Consider the following 23,058-nt stretch of genomic DNA (forward strand, 5'->3'; position numbering starts at 1 on the left):
AGAATTTTCAAAACTCTATAGTGTAGTGTATAGTTTTTTTTTTTTTTTTTTTTTTTTTTTTTTTTTTTTAAAACAATAAATCAAATTTAATACTTCAAAAGTTTAAGTTGTTAAGCAAAAGTTTAGTTATCTTGTGACATACCTTTAGCAAAACTACTAGTTAAATTTATATGCATTGATTATTTAGAGAACAGTAAATTTATTACACAATTTTTCGCAACTGCTTATGCAACCTATTGTGATTGGTGTATAAAAAATGGCATTAGTGATGGTCTGGTGGGCACAAGTAAAAACGATGTTGCTCTAATAACAATTTATCACTTTATCAAATTATAGAAACGATGTTGCTCTAGCATTGTTCTTTGTGGCTCAATCCATGAGGAGGGAAAGCCCAAGCAATGAAGCCCTACTCTTGTTATTGACAAGACAAAGATATTGAAGGATCGACAATTGGAGATTTCTAACTCATTTCTTTGGCAGTTTTTTAAGCAAATATGAGTATTTTTGAAATGAAGAGTCATACAATGGTTGTTTTCATGAGAGAATGCAGTTTTATGGTGATGTTGTCCATTCCTTGTGCAGGATCTAAGTCTACAATCATGGTTGAAAGGGATTGTGCTCCTTTTTCTTCCTTTTTTTTCCTCTTTACAAAGCACAAAAACTTATCTCTCCACATGGGGATTGGTTGAAGATATAAAATAAAATGGGTCACCATTGCTTTAAGAGATGTTTATTTTAGCTTTGTAAATCCTTTATGTAATCATGTTGTTCACGTTCTGGAAAAAAAAAGCTTTAGGGTTTGTTTGGATACCGCTTATTGCTGAAAACTAAAAATACTGTAGCAAAATAATTTTTAAATATGTGAATAGTACCGTGGGACCTAGTTTTGAAGTTGTTTTTGCTGAAAAAAGTATTTGCGAGTCTAGTGAATAGTGCACGGGACCCACCATTTTTCAGCAAAACGCTGGAATGCACAGAAAATGTGCATTCCAAACACACCCATGTGTTTGGATACCACTTTGCTGAAAATTGAAAACTGGAAACACTATAGCAAAATAATTTTTAAATGTGTAAATAGTGTCGTGGGACCTATTTTTAATGAAAGTTTTGTTGAAAAAAGAGGTTTGTGGGTCCTGTGAACAGTGCATGAGACCCACTGAATAATGCCCAGAGCCAAAGAAACGCGCTTCAAAAAAAAAAAAAAAAACGCAGACGCTGAATCCAAACGGGTATTTAATAAAATGTAACTCTCATATTTAGATTGAAAATTGTCCGAGCTAGCTTCCTTTTGCCTTCTGCACAAATGGATATGATTTAATTTGGTATTAAAAAAGCTAATCAGAGATTCGAAAACGGTTTTGTTACCTTTCCCAAGTCCAAAACTCCAACTGTTTTCCGTGATGCATAGTGGTAAAGAGCTGTCGAGGGGACAGCTAAGTGCAACATAGATCCATGCCCTTTAAAGATGCTCATCATTATCCCTTCTAATAAGTACCCTTTTTTTTTTTTTTCATAGATCTTGATAAATATGACATCCACTCTAAGATATGACTCTTTGTCTTGTCTTTTTTTTGACAAAAATAAACTTTATCAGTTGAGTTAATTGAAACTCACTCATCTAAATACATTTAGATGTAACCTTTTGCCGAATATTTATTTACATATTTGTTGAAACTTGGTTAAAATATGGTAATTTTATTTAGAAAATGTGAGATATAAAAAAAAAAAAAAAAAAAAAAATTGCACATAAGAACTCAACATTTTCCCCTCATCAATCATGAAAGAAAAGGGATAAAACAAAGTTTGAGATATGGTGCAATACCATTTAAGGATTGAGGCGGGAATTTTAATTTTAAATTGAATCCTTAGATTGGAAAAGGACATGCCATAAAGTTCAGTGAGTTCATAATTTCTATCTCATTACTCTTAGCTGGTTAAGAATTAAGATGCTAAACGACTTTTAGCCAATTTTGAGAAAGAGGAGGTTTGCCTTGAATGCTATTGCTAATTTCATATTACCATAAAGAGACCCTCATTTATGATTTGATATGGTATTATTACTATCTAGAGAGACTTTCTAATTTCTATAGATGAGGGTTTCTCTTTCTTCATAAAAAAAAAACAAAGAAGAAAAAAAAAGACCCTCATTTATAGAAATTAGAAAGTCTCTTTGAAGATAATTTTTTGAAAAAGTAACATAAAAAAAAAAAAAAATCGTAATTAATGACCAATTGACAAATTTCAAAACACAGCTAGCCAAATTCCAGAAGATCCATAATAATTCGAAACTATTGGCACATATTGTAACTGCCATGCATAGATCTGCCACTCATTTGTCCATAAATTGAGCTTAGATCTTGAACACATCTTAGTCAATCCCACCTTTGACACGACCATTAGTCTTGCATGCAAAACCTCTACTAGTTCATTTAAGTAGCATTGTATAGACTTTCCCATTTAGGCTGCAATGAGATTCTCACAGCCATGTCTAAGTTTGTTACTAGTTTTAGCCAATGTCTTAGTCGATAACTGTGTTGCAGCTGAACTTCCCAACAATGGCCATAGACTCAACCCGGCGTGCTTTTGGTTATACCCTCCACCGGATTATGACTATCCTAGCCCGACTCTGACGCCACCATTAGAATCCCCAAATCCGCCAACACATGGACGGCCTCCTTCACCAAAACCTCCAATTAGTCCACCCCCAACTCCAACCTCTCCACCAAAACCTCCTTGTTCTCCCCCAAAAAAGCCACCTCCAACTCCAACTTCTCGACCAAAACCCCCTTGTTCTCCCCCAATAAAGCCACCTCCGACTCCAACTTCTCCGCCAAAACCCCCTTGTTCTCCCCCTATAAAGCCACCTCCAACCCCAACTTATCAACCACCACCAGTACCCACAGCTCCACCAAAACCCCCTTGTTCTCCCCCAATAAAGCCACCACCAACTCCAACTTCTCCACCAAAACCTCCTTGTTCTCCACCAAAAAAGCCACCTCCAACCCCAACTTATCAGCCACCACCAGTACCCATAACTCCCCCAATTATTAGTCATCCCCCACCAACTCACAAACCTCCAGCATGTCCACCAACCCACAAGCCACCTCCAACCTCCCCACCACCAAAGGCACATCAACCCCCTCCACAAATATCACCACCAGTTCAAAAACCTCCTCCAACTCCAACTTATCAACCGCCAACACCATCTCCTCCAATATCTAGTCCTCCACTTTTGCCTCCACCAACGCCTAAACCTCATCCATGTCCACCTACCCCCAAACCTCCTATTAAACCTCCAGAAACACCACCTACAAAACAGCCTCCATCATCTCCTCCACTAGTTTATACACCCCCAGTAAGCCCTCCTCCAACATATGGATACCCTCCACCATCATACCAGACATAATCAACTATAGTCCATTTAAAGTTCAAGTAAGTTTATTACAAAAGATGTCTATTTAAGACTAAAAAGTTTCTTTCTCTGTCTCTGTAATGCATCTCATTGAAGCCAAGCTTGTAGTAATACTTACTTTGAAAAAATAAAATGTATGGAGGGCATTAATATAGAAGACGTCTGTTTTATTAAGTCAATAATGATTCTATTATGTTATTTCCATCAAGCATAGATTAATTGTAGGAAAATTATTAAGTACTCCTGGGTACTTTTTTTGAGAATCAACTCCTGGGTACTTAATCATCATAAACTCATATAAGCAGATCATGCTCTACGGCACATTTCAGACTTTCCATATCCCTATTGCCAAAGCAACCATCACAAAGTGGATATCACTTAATATTTAACTTAATTATCCTTTGTCATCAACAGGCCATGCATTAAATAATTAAAATTAAGCAAATCTCTCGAGTATTTTAATCTTCTACAATCGATAGCTGCAAGCTTTAATTTTTCAACATATATCTATTCCATAAATTCATTTGCTGTTAATAATGTTCTTAAATAACAAGTGTAAAATTCCTGCTTAAAATTTTCCTTGAAAAAAAGGAGATGCCATGCCACAATTTTGAATTTCTTAAATAGCAACAGAAACAGAGTCAATATAAATTCTACAACCTTCCACCATTAGATGGTTTCTATTGCTAGTTTACCCACCATTTTAGCCAAGGGCACAGGACACTTTGTAACAATATCAAACCTGGACATATTCGAGGCGCGTCCAAACAGAGATAAGCTTAGTAGAAGAAGCTCTTGAAGGGACAACCTTGAGGAAAGGAAGCCTTGCCACTGATAAGGATCCAAATTAAAGAAAGCATCAAAGAACCTTCTTGTTCCATCCAAATCAAGCTTCAATAAAGTCTCCATTCCAAAAGAGTAAAACTCTCTTCTACACCTCCTTTCAATTGGCCACAAGCCATTCCACGCTCTATGATAAAGTGGCTGCCCTCTGATCATCCTGGTTGAGCCAAGGCACTCAGCAATGGCATCAGCTAAGACTGGTGCCAGAGCCATTGACCTAGCCACCATGTACCCTGTTGAAGGGTGAACAACCCCAGAAGTCCCACCAATTGCCATTACACTCTGAGGGAGTTTTGGGAGTGGACCTCCCATTGGGATCAAACACTTCTCATCCTCCAATACCCTCTTCACTCTAATTCCTAAATGCCTTAATCTTGCTACCATCCTTGACTTCACTTCCTTATAGGATAACACAGGCCGAGAAACCAGAGAAGTCTCTTCTAAAAATACCAAATTTGAATCAAACGGCATTGCATATAGAAAAGTAGGAAACCTTGAATTTTTAACTCGCAAATAAGGCTCATTTCCCAGATGGGTATCTCTCCAATCCATAAGAACCATCTTATCCAAGTCAAAAGGGTGTTCTTCCACTTCAGCTAAAATTCCATGAGCAATCTGATACCCATGATTCCTTTTCTTATCATACTCTATAAAACTACTTGCAAAGCCACTCGCATCAACAATTAAGCTTGCCTTCAATTCATTCCCATCATCACACATAATGAAAGACTCAAACTCTTGGTGCTCAATTTTCCAAACCTTAGCCTCATGAAATTTAACACCATTGGACACACACCCTTCCATTAGTTTCGTTTTTAGTTTTTTCCTACTAACTCTACCATAGGGTCGGTCTAAATACTTGGTCTTGTTTTCATCGAGATAAACACAAGCCATAGGCCATGTTTTGTCTAAGCAGTCCTCAAGCTTCAAGCTTTCAAACTCATCAACCCAAACACCATAGTTATTTGGCCACACGGAAAGCGGAGAAGGGTCAACACAACATACCTTGATTCCATAGCGAGACACTTGCTCTGCAAGACGAAGTCCAGCTGGGCCAGTCCCAATGATGATCACATCAAAGTGGGGCCTATCAGACTTGGGGTCCCACCATGAGAGATCAAAATCCAAACTTTCAGGTTGTGTAGTTTCAGGCTTCAAGTCAAGGAAATTTCCATACTTGCTGCTTTGAGTTCTGTAATATTGATGCTTCTTTGTTGAAGATGTGGTATTGGGTCTTGGAAAAGAGATTGAAGGGGTACTAGGTGATAGGAAGAACTTGTTAGTACATAGTGTAGTTGGTGGTGGTGAAAATAGCCTGAAAAGAGTCCCCATGGAATTCTGGGAGATGGGAAGGACTTAGTCCTAAGGTAAATGCAAAAGTGGAACTCTGTTATAGTATTTTAAAGGAAGAAATGGAATGGGAGAGATATGTGCAAAAAGGAATCCAAAATATATCTGGAAAATGATACTGCACAAGCACAAGCCCAAGCACAAGCACAACCTATTTGCCAACCTGATTTCGGCATTTGATGCCTATGATTTAAATAATGGGAATTATAGAGGGCGTACCAAGTTATACATTGAATGTTTGAATCTCCAATAAAAATGACAAAAAAGGATAAATCAGACCCAGTTCACTGTCTCATCCATCAAGTTGGCTTTGTTTTGTTCACAGAAGCACTAGTAATGAACTCTATAGTATTCTTGCACCATAATGATGACGATGAATTTCACTTTATTTTTTCCCTTCCTTTTACACTTCACTTGGAAGTGAATTTGTGATCAATGTGAAACCATTTTACATGGACTATTATTACTATATTTTTATTAACACACCAACTATAATTTATTATCTTAACAATAATAAAAAAATAAAAGATAAAATACAGTCAGTGCTCCTGAAGTTTAGACTAATATCAATCAAATTCAAGATATTTTAAAATTGGCCAATTTGATCCCTAAACCCCACTTGATGATCCCTAAATTATTACTCAATTTTCTTTCTTTTTTTTTGATAGGAATTTTTTTCTTTCTCTAGGTAATCAAGAATCAAATTAGCCAATTTAATTGTCGTAGACTAGCTGATATTAGCGTGAACCTCACAATGTTACATGTATTTTAACCCAAAAAAATTATAAAATTTGTTGGGTACTTAAGATATCTTAGAGTGGTTGATGGGGTCAATGGTTTACAGGTATTGTGAGTTTGCCAAATTGGGTAGAAGCCTACTTGGTGGTGTACCACCCACCAGAGTTGGGGGGCAAATTTTAATGGAGAGTTAGGCACGTAGGACCCCACAGATTCCATCTTGTACGTTTACTGGGTGTCACACACCCACTGAGAGCATTCTTTTTTTGAGAAAGCACTGAGAGCATTCTTGGTAGCGGCAAAAACACTCCTTTGCTTTGTCATATCATCTACGTTCAGCTCAGAAACCGCCAAAACATAAAACACATGACACACATGACACACACCCACTAAGAGCATTCTTTTTTTGAGAAAGCACTGAGAGCATTCTTGTAGCGGCAAAAACACTCCTTTGCTTTGTCATATCATCTACATTCGGCTCAGAAGCCGCCAAAACATAAAACACATGACTCATCGGCACCCTCCTCCCCTGGCTGGGTTGAGGGATCTAATTTGCAAGTTGTTTCACAAATCACTATAGGCTAGGTAGAGAGGAAAAGTACAAAGTACTTAATACCACTGTTAAATACATAAATAGCTTAGCATTATGTAAACCATCCTCTATTTAGTCCTATCAGGCTATACCATGGACGATGGACCACAAAGTCAACAATTTTTTTATTATCTAATTGTCAAAATTAGTAGTACATTAAATAATTCATTTACCAAACTTGTCAATATATTTTTTTTATAGATATGATAAAGTTTAAATTTATAGGTTATTTCTATATGATTAATGTTTATTACCATAAGCCAAAACATATATGGTAGTAAACATATGGGAGTTAATAGCAAGTAAAAGAAAAGGAAAATACTATAAGGAAAATACTGTTGCCTTGAATGACCTGGTTCACGGGAAATTGTTAGGTCTACTAGGAGGATTACTGATGTGGTCTTCCTTGACCTTTCAACTAATAAAATACTATTATTTATACAAATATGACATTACCTGGTAATTTTTTTTTTTTTTTATTCCTTGTGCTGATTAGGAAACTCACTCACACATTTGCATAAATGGCATCGTCTCATTGATTGAGAGGACCACATTAGTAATCCTCTTGGTGGACCTAATAATTTATCCTAGTTCACATGAATTTGACAAGTGGGCTTCACTATGTAAGTATTTTCCATGCTAGGCATGTAGTCAGTAGTACAACTAGGAGTCCAAATCTTCTGTCTCATTTTTCCTATCCCACTCTATGCTCCACAAATAAAAAAATTGCCAAGTGTCTACCTATTTAATTAAATGCTAATGTTTTGTCTTCTCTTATTTCAGTTTCCTAAAATAAAAATCAAAACATCCCTACTAATCACTGTCAATGGTCCACCACCACTAACCAACACCGATGCCACTACAAGTTTACAACGGCCATCTATCAATGCCTCATTGTTTTCAAAACCATGACTAGGTGCAAGTATAGAGAAATTGCATTGTCCTTTCATCAAACTAGCATCTATTCATCGAATCCACCAACCAATGGTCTATTTTGGTAGATTGATAAAGTATATTAGAAAACAAAAATTAATATCAAGTGGCTCTGTGTCTGTGATTTTCTTTTGGTATTTAACATAAACTGCCTTGGGTATATACTTTGATATTATTGTCTTTGGAATTTAGGATCCTGCATTTGCTTTTGAAGTAGAAGGGGATTGTTTCATGATATGAGAGTATGCACAGGTCCATTTGGTTTGATTTTAAGAGGAATTTCATAATAAAACAAACATTGACCCCTTAAGAATACTTTGGTTGAACAAACATCCAACATATTCGAAAAATTGCACGGTATATCGGAACATAAACATAACTAGGGGTGGATTATCGTTGGTGAAGTGGCAGCGGCGCTAGTATATCGGAACATAAACATAACTAGGGGTGGATTATCGTTGGTGAAGTGGCAGTTGGTGGTGGTGGACTAGTGATGGTGGCTGGTGTGGATGTGTTGGTTTTTATTTTATTTATTTTAGCAAACTGAAATAAAAGGAGAAAATTAGTATTTAATTAAGTAGTTATACACTTGGCAATTTTTTATTTGTGGAGCATATAGTGGGATAAAAAAAGTGAGATAGAAGATTTAGACTAGAACAACTAAGGGTGGCAATTCGTGTTCATGTGTCGAGAATGTGTTGTATTGATTCATGAGAATTCGACTATATGGGTCAATACTAACCTGACATGATAATTTAACAAGTCAAGATTCTTCAACCCTAATATGACTCATTTATTAAACAGGTCAATCGTGTTGACCTATTTATCATATTTTATCAAAATGAAAAAAAAAAAAAAAATTGCGTATTAACCAAATTGAATTATGAAAAACCAAAAAAATAAATATTTTTAATATAAAATTCAAAACTAACAAGTAACTTAATCACAAATAATCATTCAAAATTAAAGTATATCTCAATATCACAAATAATCAATTAAAATATGTAAAATAAAATAAACCACAACAACTAATAAGTTTATATATCTAGGATTTGAAGGGTATATTAGTAAATTGTCATTTAATTAAATGAGTCAAACGGGTTCCTTGGATTGGACCCTAACCTAACTTATTCATTAAACGGACCAGTCATGTTAACCCGAATATAACACTAACCAATTAAACCTCAACCTGTAACCTACTAATTTTGTGTCGTGTCGTGTCAAATTTGCGAGTCGTATTCAATTATGCGACCCCTCTGTACAACCATAGGCCACCGAAGGAAAGACGAAAGAGTGGGAAAAGCGTACCAAAAGCTAAGCTACAAGTCTGTCAAAAAATAGATTCTCTGTTCATGTAATAAGTATGTGAAAGTGTAGGCAACCTCAAAGCAACTCCAAAATGATTGACTTTATTTGTCCTTAAGCGAATTATTTCCGAGCGGGAAAACCGCATTCAGATTTCAGATAATAATGTAACTTGCATGATTGCATCATATAACAGCAGATTTGTCAACATATTTCCCTGTAATATGCTCAATATTTTATAACCTTTCCCTTCTTCCAGTCTCATCTGCATGTCATAGCATGCGACTTCTAAGCTTCAGGCATAAGTTTCCATAATTTAGGCTAAAACAAGCTTAACAAGTCAAGCTCAATTCACATTGACTTGGTATGAGTTTACTGGGCTCAACTTGATTTTGTACTCTTAAATGATTTTTAGGCTGCTCAATTTCAGCTTAAGATTGACTTGTTGAAAGGCTGACTCAAAAGTTTGAAGTGCATCAAACTCGAATACTCGGCTCAATTGCAACCCTACATATTAATAAGGCTGAAAATGCATTTGTGAGCACACGCACTACCAATTTGAAAAACAGATGAAAAAACTATGCCTACAGTTTTTCAAACTAACGCACAGTTTAGGAAGAATGTGACTTCAGATCACCACATTCTCTTATGTAATTTTTCAGAAACACTACCTAACAACATGTATTTCACTCAACATCCACAAATTTGTTCAGTGACTTCAGTCTGCAACATTAAGAAGTAGGAAAGCAACAGCAAAGCAGCGTTGACCATATATGAATAAGGACCTGAATGAGCTTGCTCTTGTGACTGCATTATTAAGTCATGTCATAATTAAAAAGAACTAAATAAAATGAGGAAACAACACTGTCCATATGAGGAAATAGAAAGAGTAAATTGACGGAAAACTTGTATGTAATAGCATATTGAGTGTTGAAATTACACCAAAAAAAACCTTTTTACCAAATAATGAATATACTATAAATTCATACATATACAAAATACAGAGATGAAGCATAGCACTGCAACAGCACTCATCAGGGTTCCAAAGATAAACATTGGTTACTCACATCAAGTGCAACAACGGCAAGAGAAGCATTGGGATAATTACTGGAACCTTGCAGAGATAAAGATATCATATTTCCATACAACTGTCAAAAATCTGAACCATGAAACCTTCAGAGCTTCTCTAACAGAATCAGACTGACATCATTTAAAAAGCCATCTGTTGCATACCTCAGTAGAGCTAATATCTGGTAGAAATCAAGATCTGCAGGAAGGTAGGGTGATGCCTCCACAACAAATAGCAATTATTATGTACAGCAACACAACAATCAAGCCTGTCAACAGTGCCCTGTCATTAATTAAAAAAAAAAAGTTCAGTTGCATGAGAATTAAAATGCCCAAAGTCTATTAGCAGATAGAAACTTTTAACATGTTTGTACACTTCCAATCATTACCAATTGTATTGTCAGGATACTGCATAACACTAATAATTAATAGTATATAATCAAATTCTTCATTCTGTAAAGCAACCCTTATGTGATAAATAATTATGCAGATAATAAAGGCTGGCCAAAGAGATCTAGCTCAAATGGCATTTTATCCCCCCATAAGGAAAGAAGTGGCGAGTGAGGTTTTAGATTCAAGACCTACGATGTGCGTGTTTAACTTACCAATCGAAAAAGATGAAACTCATGATTAAACAGAATCAGAAAACCTCTTCTAGATGACAGTAGACTAAACAATTAATCAGGTGGTTCTTACACAAAATATATCATTTTGTGTCATGTAGAACCTCAGGCATGAGTTAATTAGAAAGAGCCAGTAAATAACTTATTAAGTTTATGACATACAGTCCAATACCCTTGGCAATATAATGATGCAGGGAGCAAAACCAAAAATATTTCAGATTTTCTTTGAGATACCAAATTTTATTTTTGAATTTTGAATTTGGCTTTTATGTGATTTAGGAATTTATGAAATGTAATTGCAGCTAAATTTAATCCATGAAGCCAAAAGGAGGCTCCAGGAATAGTTTGAGAGTACAATTTGAATAAGAATTTTATGATTAGAGAATGTTTCCTCTTGTTTGGTGGTGATGCGAAGCACCCTTACATCGCGATGCCTAAAGTTTTCAGACAGATTCTAGGTGGTGAAGCTTAGGATTTGCCCTGTTCTATCCCTTTTTTCCCCCTTTATCTCAATGTTCCTACCCTTGTCCTTCATGGCTGCATCATATAAACTAGGGGTGTTCATCAATCAGTGTATCTGGTTTGCAAGAAACCACACTGTATATGTAGGAAAGTTGAGCTTCAGTCATTTTGTCAATGAGGCAGGTCAGTGTTGCTGGTGGGTAAAGGCGAAAAAAAGTGGCTTTTGTAAATACCGCTGTGAACAAATGAGATTTGATCACCAATGGTTTTCTTAAAGATTGACTGCAAACTTAGGCCATGGTTGTTTTTTGGTAGCCAATCTAAATAGGTAGAGGGGTGGACAACGAGGGGCTAGCCGGATGAGGAAAGAGGATGGGAAGCAGCAGACGGAGAGAGGGGGAAGGGGAGGCATTCAGTGTGTGCTTCAGTATTCAAATCTCATGAAGTTCAACTGCTCGAAGTCATAGACCATCACATTTTCTTCCAAAACCTCTTCTTCTAAACTTTCACATTTCTTTTGTCCTCAGCAAAAATATACATTTGGTCCATCCAATTTGGGCAAAGTTCTATTTTAGTCAAGAAATTTATTATTATTATTTTTTTAGTTCTCAAAAAATTAAAGTATCCAACTTACACCTACTGTCTGTGTGCTGTTATAATTCCTGCTTACATGGCTAATGGAGGGCTTGGGTGGCTTTTTTCTTTATTAATGTGAGGTTGATTGATAAGAGCTTGACTACATGTGGTGCAAAGATCATTACATTAGAAATCCCAACCCCAATAGCCCAAAATCAAAACCCACAAAGTAAAAAATTCCCTAAAATGACCAACAACACGAAATTCCCCCCAATCCTCACATTCCTCTCCCTCAAGCATCTATTTTTCCTCCTCCTGCAACAGTGCTTTATGAGGGATGTAAGCGTTTGGAGAGAATTCCGAGTTGGTGGTGATTTCGGGGATTTTAGATGTTGGGATTTTCTAATCTTGGGGTTTTGAGCTAATGGGGTGGGGATTTATGATGTGGTGGACTTTGCACAACCTGTAGCTGAGCTGTCATGGATCAGCACCATGTCAAGAAAAGAGCCACCAAGATGCTTGTTAGGCACACAAAGATGGAAGGACCAACTGGGATATGTTCTAAATTTTTTGAGGACAAATTTAGTTTTTTTCAGAGATTAAAATAGAACTAAATTTGAGAGACCAAACATATGCAAAGAGATTCCTTTGTCCTTGTGACCAAACTAAATCTGTTGTCCTTTGTTTTGGCAGGACACATTACTTAAGACCTAAGACTACTTACCAAAAAAAAACGAGTCTTCTATTAGCACTTCTGTAACGACCCCGCCCCAACTGTGTAGATATTGTCCACTTTGGGGCCTATACCCCTCACGGTTTTGTTCTCCCTCGAAGCAGACAGCAGTGGGGGAAAAGGCCTCTACATATTGAAAGGAGGTCATTCCTTATAAACACATTTTCATGTGCTTCCCTAGGCGATGTGGGATTCCATGGAATGCAAGACCCCTTTTTTGGGTCACTACAATCCACCCCTCTTATGAGCACACGCGTCCTTGTGTGTGGGGCCCACACTTCCGGCTAGGCATGGCTCTGATACTATCTGCAACGACCCCGCCCCAACTGTGTAGATATTGTCCACTTTGGGGCCCATACCCCTCACGGTTTTGTTCTCCCTCAAAGCACACAGCAATGGGGGAGAAGGCCTCTACATATTGAAGGGAGGTCATTCCTTATAAACACATTTTCATGTGCTTCTCTAGGCGATGTGAGATTCCATGGAATGCAAGACCCCATTTTTGGGTCACTACAACTTCTGCAAAATTTACCCTTAAAAAAAAAAAAAAAAAGAGAGAGTGAGAGAATAGATATGTAGCAATTCTTCAAAATTTACCTTAAAATTACAGCAAGTATTTATAGATAAGACAATACTTATCTATGAAGATGAAAAAAAAAATCATCATTTTAGAATATGTATTGAATACAGAGATATGAAAGATGCACATCAAAAAGAAAAGAAAGAACTTCCATTTTAAAAGAACAACTCCCAACTTCCAGAACAAAATAATGTTAAGAAAAACAGAGCAGAACATGGAAAATAGGATTCTCATGAGGCAGACATAAGCCCAAAAAGAATATCTCCAAAATACAACAATCATACAGCAGAAGGCCCCAGTGATGATTCACTCTCCAGTCTCCACATTCTTCAAAAGGAATATGTGTGGAAGAAAAGGGGCTAACGTAAATGTGGAACTTCCTTGAGTTAGATTTTAATACACCCCCCACCCCCAAAAAAAGCCATTAATCTTCTCTTCATTTTCTTTTCTACCCTAGGATGATAGATCTTTACTAACATCTGGTAAGAATCTAATTCATAACATTCACTGAGCATTAATGTATTCATAAAGCCAAAGTGGTAAGAGAAAACAGGAAGTACTCACAATAGCTTGGCATTTTTCATCCAGAGAGCTCGACGAAGTCGCTTGGACTGTTTCTTGAAGTGAAATGCACTGTCTTGCATTGTTGCAGTTTTATCAACTAGAAGTTCAATCCGGTCACCTCTCTCCAGAATCTTCTCAATGTTCTCCACCATGATAGTACGTATCTGGATACCAGATTTTTGGTTCTTGTGAGCACAGAAAAAAGTGCAAGGACTACAGCTTTAATAAACAACTGACAAAAGGAAAAGGCGAGAGAGAGAGAGAGCAATAGCATAACATGAAACAGGAGAAGAAAGTGAAAAGTCATATTTCTGCAGAATCATAGATCCAACATATGCTACAATGCTTAGAAATGAAATTTTCTGGAAGGTTTCAGCGAATCGAGTTTTTTTGCATTATCATGCATGTTAAGTCTACAACAGATACGCCAATAGTCTTGTAGCTCAATGGCATAGTTTGCTATCCTTTACTAGGAGAACCATGGTTTAAATCCCCCCTCCCCCCTTGTTATTATTGAATTAAAAAATAATAATAATAAACAATAAATAAATAAATAAAAGAAAAAAGAAACAGATAAAAGCTAAAAATTTAAACCAAAGAGATGTGAAAAGTTTGAAAAGCTTATCACAGGAAAATGATGGATGCATTTGCTAAAAAAGAAAGAGGAGACCTAGATGTAGCAGACATAGTACTAAACTTAGAGGACGAAAAAATATAAACTTGCAAACACAATTTGAGTAGATGCTTTACATGTATAATGTTTATCTTCTAATTGCTAACAGGGACTAACTGAAATTGCCAACTGAAAATAGTTAAGATTGGAAACTAAGTTAAATTGTAAATAACCTAGGAAAGTAATGTAATTTAAAATCATAAAAGGAAACCATCTTTGCAGGTTTTAAAATTGCGTTATTTTGAAAGTGCTGGGAGGTGTGAAGGGATAATGTAATGCCATTCCTACTTCATGGGAGGGAATCCTATGAGAGGAGCATTAATGTGCTGTTCCTTTAGGGAAAATTTTAAGGCTACTTCATTGTGGAGCAGTTTAATTGAAAGGACTGAGAGGTGGCTGCTTGTGTGGAACATACATACTTTCTAAAGATTAGAGTTACCCTCATCAAGAGCACTCTTTCAATCGTGACCACATATCATATGCTTTTATTTACAATTCCTATTAGTGTTTCCAATCGATTAAAAAAGTTACAACGGGATTGCTTGTGTCTTTTGGGGAAGGGGGGAGTTAGTGGAGGAAAAGAAAGTTCATTTGGTTTATTGAAAATAGGGGGTATTACCAATGAGAATGGGAGGGCTGCGCATTAGAAAACTTAGTGCTTTTAATTTTGCATTACTAAGTGGGTTTGCCACTTTCTAGAGAAAGATTCCCACCATTGACAACCTAATTAAGAGAGGTATGATTATGGTTGATTGGTGTTGTATGTGTAAGAGGAGTGGCAAAAATCTGGATCATTTGCTCCTCCACTGTTCTTTTGCTAGAGAATTATCAGAGTTTGTCTTTGCGATGTTTTGTATTTGGTGAGTGATGCCCAAATTTGTGCTCATGTTGCTTCAAGATTGGAGAAGGAAGCTAAACAGCTTCTCCGTGCTATTTATGTGGACTTTGTGAAGGTAGAGGAATTGAAAGCTTTTTGAGGGGCAGGAGTTGTCATCAATGAGGATTAATTTGAAGTTTGTTACACCTTTTTTTTTCTTGACTTTTAGCTGATTTGGGGCAACCAAATGATCTTGTATAATTCTTCTCCTCTTTACATTTTTGAGGTCTGTCATTTTAGGAGGGTTTACATCCAGTATACCCACCAAAGTCTCATTGTACTAATGATTTACAACTATAAATAAAATTTACTCATTCTCTATCAAAAAAAGAAAAAGAAACAGAAATCAAATTTACAACACAAATAGAAGATACTTGCCTCACCAACTTCCCCTCTAACTCGGTTTAGGGTATCTGCACTAGGATTACTAGAGAAAAATTCCATTTGCTGATGTAAGACCCTTGAAAACTCATCATTCATTGCATAAGCAGGTGCATAGTTGGCTACTCTACCGTAGTTTTTCATGAATCTCATGTGAATATCCTCCAAGTAAGAAAAAGGAATCCTCCCTGTACCAAGGCAAAAACTAATGCACTGTAAAATAAAAAAGATGGCTGGAATAAAATTTAAAAAAAGAAAAAGAAAAAAGAAAAAAGAAATGGGGGGACACGGATGAATTATTCATTAAAAAATTCCTCATTTCTAAAACAAGACAAATTCCAGAGATTTCCTCAATCAGACAATCAACACGCTCAACTACAAACCATAACATCTACCTAGAAACTCAAAAGACCGCACCTTTGATGCACAGAATTAAGACCAGAAACAAGTTTGAATGTTTCTCATATTACACATTGTTTGGTTTCCAAAACAGAGAAGTGAAAAAACAAAATGAAAAAGCATAATATTTACAAGTAATTCTGAAACCACAAGGAAAAAAAAAAAAAAAAAAAAATCAACTAGCTAGTCTTATATACCAATATCAACTAGAATCTGATATCAACATTCCTTTACATTTAAATTTGATAAAAACTAAAATCAAAACATAAATTCGATTCTTTCTTTATAATCAGGTACATATTTTCTTGACAGCAAGCCATTGAATTGAAACTAAAACCTCAAAATACATCAAATTGAAGCCTATCTTACTTTTTATTTATTAAAATATAGCTTAACTATTGCCACTGATCCCAAAAGCCTAAGCTAACCATTCATATCAATCTCAACATCAAAATACTTAAACCCTAACTCAGTGAATCATAGAGATAGAGAGAGAGAAACGCACTGCCAAAGGTGTTGTTGGCCATGCAGAGGAAAGAGAGGCCATCGGATCGAAGTATGTGAAAGATGTACGTGTCCTGAGAGAAACAGAGTCTCGAATCGGCCTCCGACGGCAGCTTCTCCAAGATCCGCCTCGCCACCGCGCCTGTATTCCCCGTCACCGCGCTGAACTCCGCCAGCACCACCGTCCCTCGAGCCACCACAGCGTACAGTATAGCCATCTCGCTCTCTCGCTCTCTCTCTCTCTCTCTTTGAGATTCAGAGAGCGATCAATCTCTCTGTGACTGTGTGTCTCTGACTCTGAACCCTGATTGGTTCCAATTTCAAGGTCTCGAAAACAAAGCAATTGTCATTCTACAACTAATACTATATTATATGTATATTAATTAGTTTAGATTAATATAATAACTAAATTAAGGATGTGTGTTTTTTGGATTGGGTTTGGTTTGGTGTGAAATTGTAAAATAGAGGAGGGAAAGGAAAGAGAGGAAGGAAGTTGAGAGATGAAAGTGAAAGCCGGGTACAAACAACAAACTATGATGTTTTACCGGCAAGTCCTGTCTGTCCAATGTGGTGAGACTAATAGACTTCTAGATTTTTAGTTTTAGGTAGCCTCTTGAGGATTTTGATTCGCTGACTCTACAAGCGCTTAGGTTGCACGCCACTTGTTAATACGTTTGTCTTTTTACCTTTTTTTTTTTATTTTTTTTTTATTTTTTTATTTTTATGCTGTCCTGGTGAAAAGGAAAATATGCTATACATCATTAGAGCATTTGAATCAAAATAGGAAAAGTTATCCATTTTACAAGTTCAACTTCCAAAATCATCTTATCAATAATTAAGTTAAAAATGTATAAATTTGTAAAGTTGTTATAATAATTGTGTAAATTTACAATGATGTTATTCACTTTGAATATAGTTTTTGTTTTCTTCTTTACGTGTCACGAGAATGAGAGAAGAGAGTAAATGGTGATTATTATGTGTGAAGGATGAGAATTTTTTTTTAAAAAAATAAAGAAAAATTAGACAAAAATTTTCTATTTTAATGTAATATAGTGTAAAATAAATAATCTGATGTAGGATGTTTTGAAAAGCGAGTATGTAAAATAGAAAAATTAAGTTCTTATACTAAATTAGACGAAATTTTTTGTATGAGCTGATGTGAATGCTCTTACAACCGACGAGAGAGTTATAAGTTATTAATATTTTAAACTTAGCCTTATAGGCTATATCTTTACTTAGAATAACTTTAAAGGGGGTTAATTTATTTCATGTTTAGTGAAAATTAAGGACAGAGTTTGTGGCTATAAACTTCCAAAAATAGTAAGATGGAATGTGTTTATGTGATCTTTCTATTATTGATTGTAACTTAAATTTGTGTGAAAATTAATTAGACATCACCGTTTATGAGTCTTCTTCTCAAAAACAACTCATTGTTGAACGATTTTGGATTAAATTACTTCTTGGTCTTCTCCAAACAAGTGGTAATTAAATTGTGTTTAGTTGTTTTTTTTTTTTTTTTTTTTTTTTTTTACTTAAATTCTCTAATTTGGCTTTTTTATTTGTTAATAATTAATCATTTGATATAGAGCATTTAACTTAACTTTGGAGGACGGGAGGAAGGGATGTAATTCGGATTTTATTTATTTATAATAATTTGATAATTAATAAGAAGAAATTTGATTTCTAAGATTCTGTTATATGGCTTTTTTCTCGTAAATGGAAGTATATTTTTAAAATTAAGTAACCACATAACAGAATTTTAAGTAAAAAATTGAAGGAACAGTTACATAAGGAAGTTCTAGAACTCTTCGATATGGATTTATTAGATGACCAAAAGGTGCTGCTGCTAGTATTGTCCAAGATATTTGAGTCCAAAAGTTACTGGCATAATGTTCTAGTATTGGGCTTCACGAACCTATAGTTGCTATTTCAATCTTTTTTTTTTTTTTTTTTTTTTTGATAACCACTATTTTCAATCTTTTAAGAGGAGTTCTGCCGTTTATCCTCAAAAAAAAAAAAAAAAAAAAAAAAAAAACTTTTAAGAGGAGTTGGGCCGGCCCAACTTAAATCATACTACTATCACTTATCAAGTAGAGTAAACAGATAATTCCATTTAGAAAACAGTCCTAATAGTAATGGTTCAATTTTTTCTTTTTGGAACTAAAAGAACTCAGAATTAAATATGGAAGAAAATAAAAAATAACTCAAAGATAGTGTCAACCTCAACCATTACAGTAAAAAGAAAGAAAAAGTGAGGAATTAGTTAATATTTACAACTTTTTTTTTTTGGACTAGCTATATTTAGCATTTACATCTATGAGACTTTGATAGATTATACACAAGGACCCAGCAAGCCAATATAAAAGGATCATTCTACTTTTCACTCGAAAAACTAAAAAAAAAAGTTCATCCATGCACAAACTTTGTAACTTATCATTGTGTCATCTTTAGAAAGAGAATCCAAAGCCCTTATTGTGCTCCTCTAAACTTTGTTGATCATACAAGTGTATAGCCGGGCCCATCTCCCAGATCTGATCATTAATTTGACCCAGGCCCACTGAGTTAGCAGCCTCCTCAACAGTGGTAATGTCATGAATGCTACACTTCTTCCTCTCTTTCTTGACTGAGTTCTGGCGAAGAAAATACTTTTGGGCATGGCTGGCCACTTGTGTTGGTGTCCTCGACTTCACAGCTTTCCTTGAAATACTCCTCCAATCTCCCTTCCCAAATTGTTGTAGTCCATGTAGAAATAACCTGTGAGAGCATTCAAATCAACTGTGCAAAAATTATTGTTTATAAACTTATTTTTCTATTTTACCCTCTCTTTTTAAAACATCTCACATCAAATTATTTATTTTATCTTATATTTGATTAAAATATCAAATTTTCTTAATTTTTTTAATTGTTTCTATTTCTTCACCCATAATAACAATCATCCATTCTCTTTCTTTTATCCTCAAGATACATAAAGAAAAAAACAATTAAATACAAAATGAAAAATATTAGTGTAATTACTTTAGTAAACTTATAAATTTATAAAATTATACGTGAACGAATGTAAACCATATTTAGATAAAACTATGTAAATTCTACACATTTTTCTATTATACACGGATTAATTTGAATGCTTTTACAAGTTACAATCTTACTTGTAAATAAGAAATTCACTTACAACTTTTCCATGTGTTGAGATTGTAGTGGTTATACCCTAAGAAGCATAAATGGACATGGAGACCAGGTGCCAGGTGGCATGAATGCATGTATCCACCCATATGAGAGAATACTTGTAAATAAGAAATTCACTTGCACACCTTTTCCATGTGTTGAGATTGTAGAGGTTATACCCTAAGAAGCATAAATGAACACGAAGACCAAGTGGCATCGGATGCATGTATCTACCCATATGAGAGAGTAAATACATTATTTAATACATAATAGATTTTCTCCACGCTACTCGATACAAATAACACAACACCCAATGACATAACAAAGTTTAAAATTTTTTGACATTAATTAGTTTTTCTAACATCAATTAAATTAATTAATTAAGCTAATTAATTTTTTTTAACTAAATATGCAATATCAGGCCTAATTTATACTATCAATTATAGCAAGACTTTGAAGAATAATAATTTAAAAAAAATTAATTAAAGAAAAAAAAAAAACAACGAGAAACTTATACCTGTGCTCTTCTTCAGTCCACGGGACACCTCTCCTCCTTTGCGTCTCTTTAGCCTTGGACCCAAAATCCACAGAACCCTCCGAATACTCAGAGCCCTGACCCACCGAGTTAAACTCATCCTCGTAACACGGCAACTCAACTCGGCCCGAGTCAATCTCCAGCAAGTCATGAACCAAAACCTCGTAATGTCGGCGCACTTCCAAGGGCGATTTTCCTAAGACCTGGGTGGCGATCTTTTCCCACCTGTCCTGCGTTCCCTCGGGAAAGACAACGATAGCTTCCTCGAAGAGCTTGTCCTGGACACGGGACCAGGACGAGGAATCGCCGATCGAACTCTGGTTGCTGATATTATGAGCAAGAGACATTATTACCGATAAAAGATAATATTGTTTGTTATAAAATCTTTGCGTTGTGTTGAGTTGGGTCTTTTATTTTATTTGTGTGTGGGGTTGGTAAAGCTAAGTTGAACTAAACTAATAAGAATGACTGTTTTGGATTACGCCAACTTTTCGGCAATGACTAGGAAGTGATAAAAACACGTTCTTGGTTTTGGAATTTTTATATCTTGCAAAGCTGCTTCGATTCAATGTAAGTTCTAAGTGGCTTACACGTGTATTTTGTGTGTCGGCGGAAATTGTTTCTTTTTGCTTTTTAATTATTTTTTATTCTTATTCTCATACCACAATCAAACTTTTTATTTAGAATTTTTTTCTCAATGAATATTTAAAAATTGTTTGAATTTTGTTCTTTGAATTTTCTTTTTGTCTTATTAGCATTTGGTCAATACAAGAACTAATTTTTAATGTAAGCAGAGATGAATCGATATGCTTTATTTGAGAAAAAGATGTTTGGCTTGTTGAACTAACTAATTTATGCGTGTCTTTGATCCTATGGCCAAAACTAGAGAGTGATTCCGCTGGTTCTTGACCAAAGTTGGTAATACTGATAGAGAATCTCAATTTACGGCGATAGCTGACACTCCAATGTCCATTGCAAACTCTATAGCCCTCCTTATTATTGCAACACTGCTATTACATTTTACTTGCCGACTCTTATTTTGCTTCACTTATATTGTGACTCATTGCCACTTCTATGAGTTATGACTTTTAATACCAACACAATCTTGCTCTTTTAAAATCAACCACTTGCACATTGACCTTGTATTGGGTGGTAGGAGGTGGTTGCCATGATCGATTTTGTGGCAATTCTCTTATTCTAGCACTTTGGTCCTAGCTTTAGGCAAAATCAAATTCCTTGAGAAGATTTTGGGATCATTGTGTCAGTTATTACGAGGTTCACTTCTTCATTCTTGATCGGTGCTCACTCCAATTGTACTATAAAGACTAGGGAGAAAATGGGCTTTTGCCCTTTTTTAAAAAAATATTCAGCAAAATGCCTTATATTTGAAACTAATTAGGGAAATGTTCCTATTTTGAAACTTGTTTTTTTCAAAATCGAGTTTCAAATGTATAACTCGATTTTTGAAACATCAAGATTCGAGTTATAGCGAACGTTGACTTAGAATTTTTTATTTTTTCTGGAACTTGAGTTCCAGAAATTTTTTTTATTTTTTATTTATTTTTTAGTTCACTATAACTCGATTGTCCAAAAATCGAGTTTCAAAATAGGAGTATTTTTCTAAATAATTTCAGATACGAGGTATTTTGTTGGATATTTAAAAAAAAAAAAAAAGAAGAGACAAAAGCCCATTTTTCTCCTAAAGAACGGACTAAAAAAAAAAAAAAAAAAAAAAAACTTTTTTTTTTCCTAAATAAATACTTTATTGATCAAGCAAAAAAGAAAGAAAAAGACAACAGTTAAAAGTTCGATCCATCTCTATCCAAAACCTGAACAATACGAGGCGATAAGGAGGAGATGGGCACTGGCCTAGTCTAGAACAAAAAGGCAGCCCACTTGCTTTTCAGTCGGTGATTATCCAATATCCATTCCAGGAAAAAGGCAGAGCCAGGAGCTAAAGGGGTCAATTGCACCCCTAACCCAACCTAAGAAAACGAATGCACTTTAATTTGGCCTCCCTCAGCCTCCGTATCCCTACAAAACCAATTTTATTTGACCCTTAATTTAATGTAATATTAAAAAGTAATTGTAAAGTCACATATAAACATAAAATTGAAAACATATATTACTTTATGATTGGATGCTATACAAATTTTTAAAAGCAATCAAGTTACAAAGAAAACCTTCTTCTCAAAAGAAAAAAAAATTACGTAGAAAACCTTTTTAGATATACTGTTATACTTTTTTGATACCTCAACATTTATTATTTTCTCAATTTACTTTCATAATTAAATTTTACTTTCAAATTTCTTATATTTAGATTTATTTATATTCTCTCTCTATGAGAGTTTAAACAATATAATCCTTACCTCGTATGACGATTTATTTTTCCCATGCATTAATAATAGTAATAATAAACAAAAACAAAATTTTATAATATTGTCTTTTTTTCGTTTCAATAGAAATAAGGGAACAAATAAACAAACCACTAAAAAATAAAAGTTAAAGATACATTAATTAAAGTTCTTTCAATCCTCTCTTTTGTTAAGAAAAAAAATCCATGAGTGTATATGAGAAGAAAATAACTCAGAAAAGAAAGGAAATAAAGACAATGGAAGAAGTAAAAATGTGGAATATATTTACAAAGAATTAGAAAGGCAAAACAAGCATGTATTTTTCTTCAAATTTGGGTGGCTATCAAGTTCAAGTTCAATTTGGTAAAGTCTAGATATTAGTGTAATTTAT

General features: G+C 35.0%; 4 protein-coding genes across 6 annotated transcripts; 1 reads left to right on the top strand and 3 right to left on the bottom strand.

Annotated features, from left to right (window-relative positions):
• The first annotated feature begins 2,231 nt into the window (after positions 1-2,231).
• LOC115979004 (proline-rich extensin-like protein EPR1) lies at positions 2,232-3,900 on the top strand. Its single transcript, XM_031100945.1, has one exon. It carries the CDS (start codon positions 2,468-2,470, stop codon positions 3,404-3,406), a length of 939 nt encoding a protein of 312 aa, XP_030956805.1. The 5' UTR covers positions 2,232-2,467; the 3' UTR covers positions 3,407-3,900.
• Positions 3,901-4,000: 100 nt separating this feature from the next.
• Positions 4,001-6,120, bottom strand: LOC115978996 (capsanthin/capsorubin synthase, chromoplastic-like). Its single transcript, XM_031100936.1, has one exon. It carries the CDS (start codon positions 5,585-5,587, stop codon positions 4,082-4,084), a length of 1,506 nt encoding a protein of 501 aa, XP_030956796.1. The 5' UTR covers positions 5,588-6,120; the 3' UTR covers positions 4,001-4,081.
• Positions 6,121-10,046: 3,926 nt separating this feature from the next.
• LOC115979019 (vesicle-associated membrane protein 714) lies at positions 10,047-17,178 on the bottom strand. Of its 3 annotated transcripts, none has more exons than XM_031100978.1 (5): positions 16,615-17,178; positions 15,708-15,898; positions 13,780-13,943; positions 10,407-10,524; positions 10,047-10,287 (listed from the first exon to the last, which is right to left on the bottom strand). In XM_031100978.1, the coding sequence occupies exons 1-4, from the start codon at positions 16,829-16,831 to the stop codon at positions 10,434-10,436; spliced, it is 663 nt and encodes a 220-aa protein (XP_030956838.1). In that variant the 5' UTR covers positions 16,832-17,178; the 3' UTR covers positions 10,047-10,287; positions 10,407-10,433. The 3 variants fall into 3 exon arrangements, with proteins under 3 accessions (XP_030956838.1, XP_030956830.1, XP_030956821.1); XM_031100970.1 differs by having other exon boundaries at positions 10,047-10,332; XM_031100961.1 differs by having other exon boundaries at positions 10,047-10,524; positions 16,615-17,177.
• Positions 17,179-18,789: 1,611 nt separating this feature from the next.
• Positions 18,790-20,807, bottom strand: LOC115978622 (transcription factor SRM1-like). The gene is made up of 2 exons (XM_031100488.1): positions 20,296-20,807; positions 18,790-19,367 (listed from the first exon to the last, which is right to left on the bottom strand). The coding sequence occupies exons 1-2, from the start codon at positions 20,658-20,660 to the stop codon at positions 19,061-19,063; spliced, it is 672 nt and encodes a 223-aa protein (XP_030956348.1). The 5' UTR covers positions 20,661-20,807; the 3' UTR covers positions 18,790-19,060.
• Positions 20,808-23,058: the final 2,251 nt, after the last annotated feature.

Source organism: Quercus lobata, chromosome 1 (assembly GCF_001633185.2).
Source record: "Quercus lobata isolate SW786 chromosome 1, ValleyOak3.0 Primary Assembly, whole genome shotgun sequence".
Taxonomy (NCBI): Eukaryota; Viridiplantae; Streptophyta; class Magnoliopsida; order Fagales; family Fagaceae; genus Quercus; species Quercus lobata.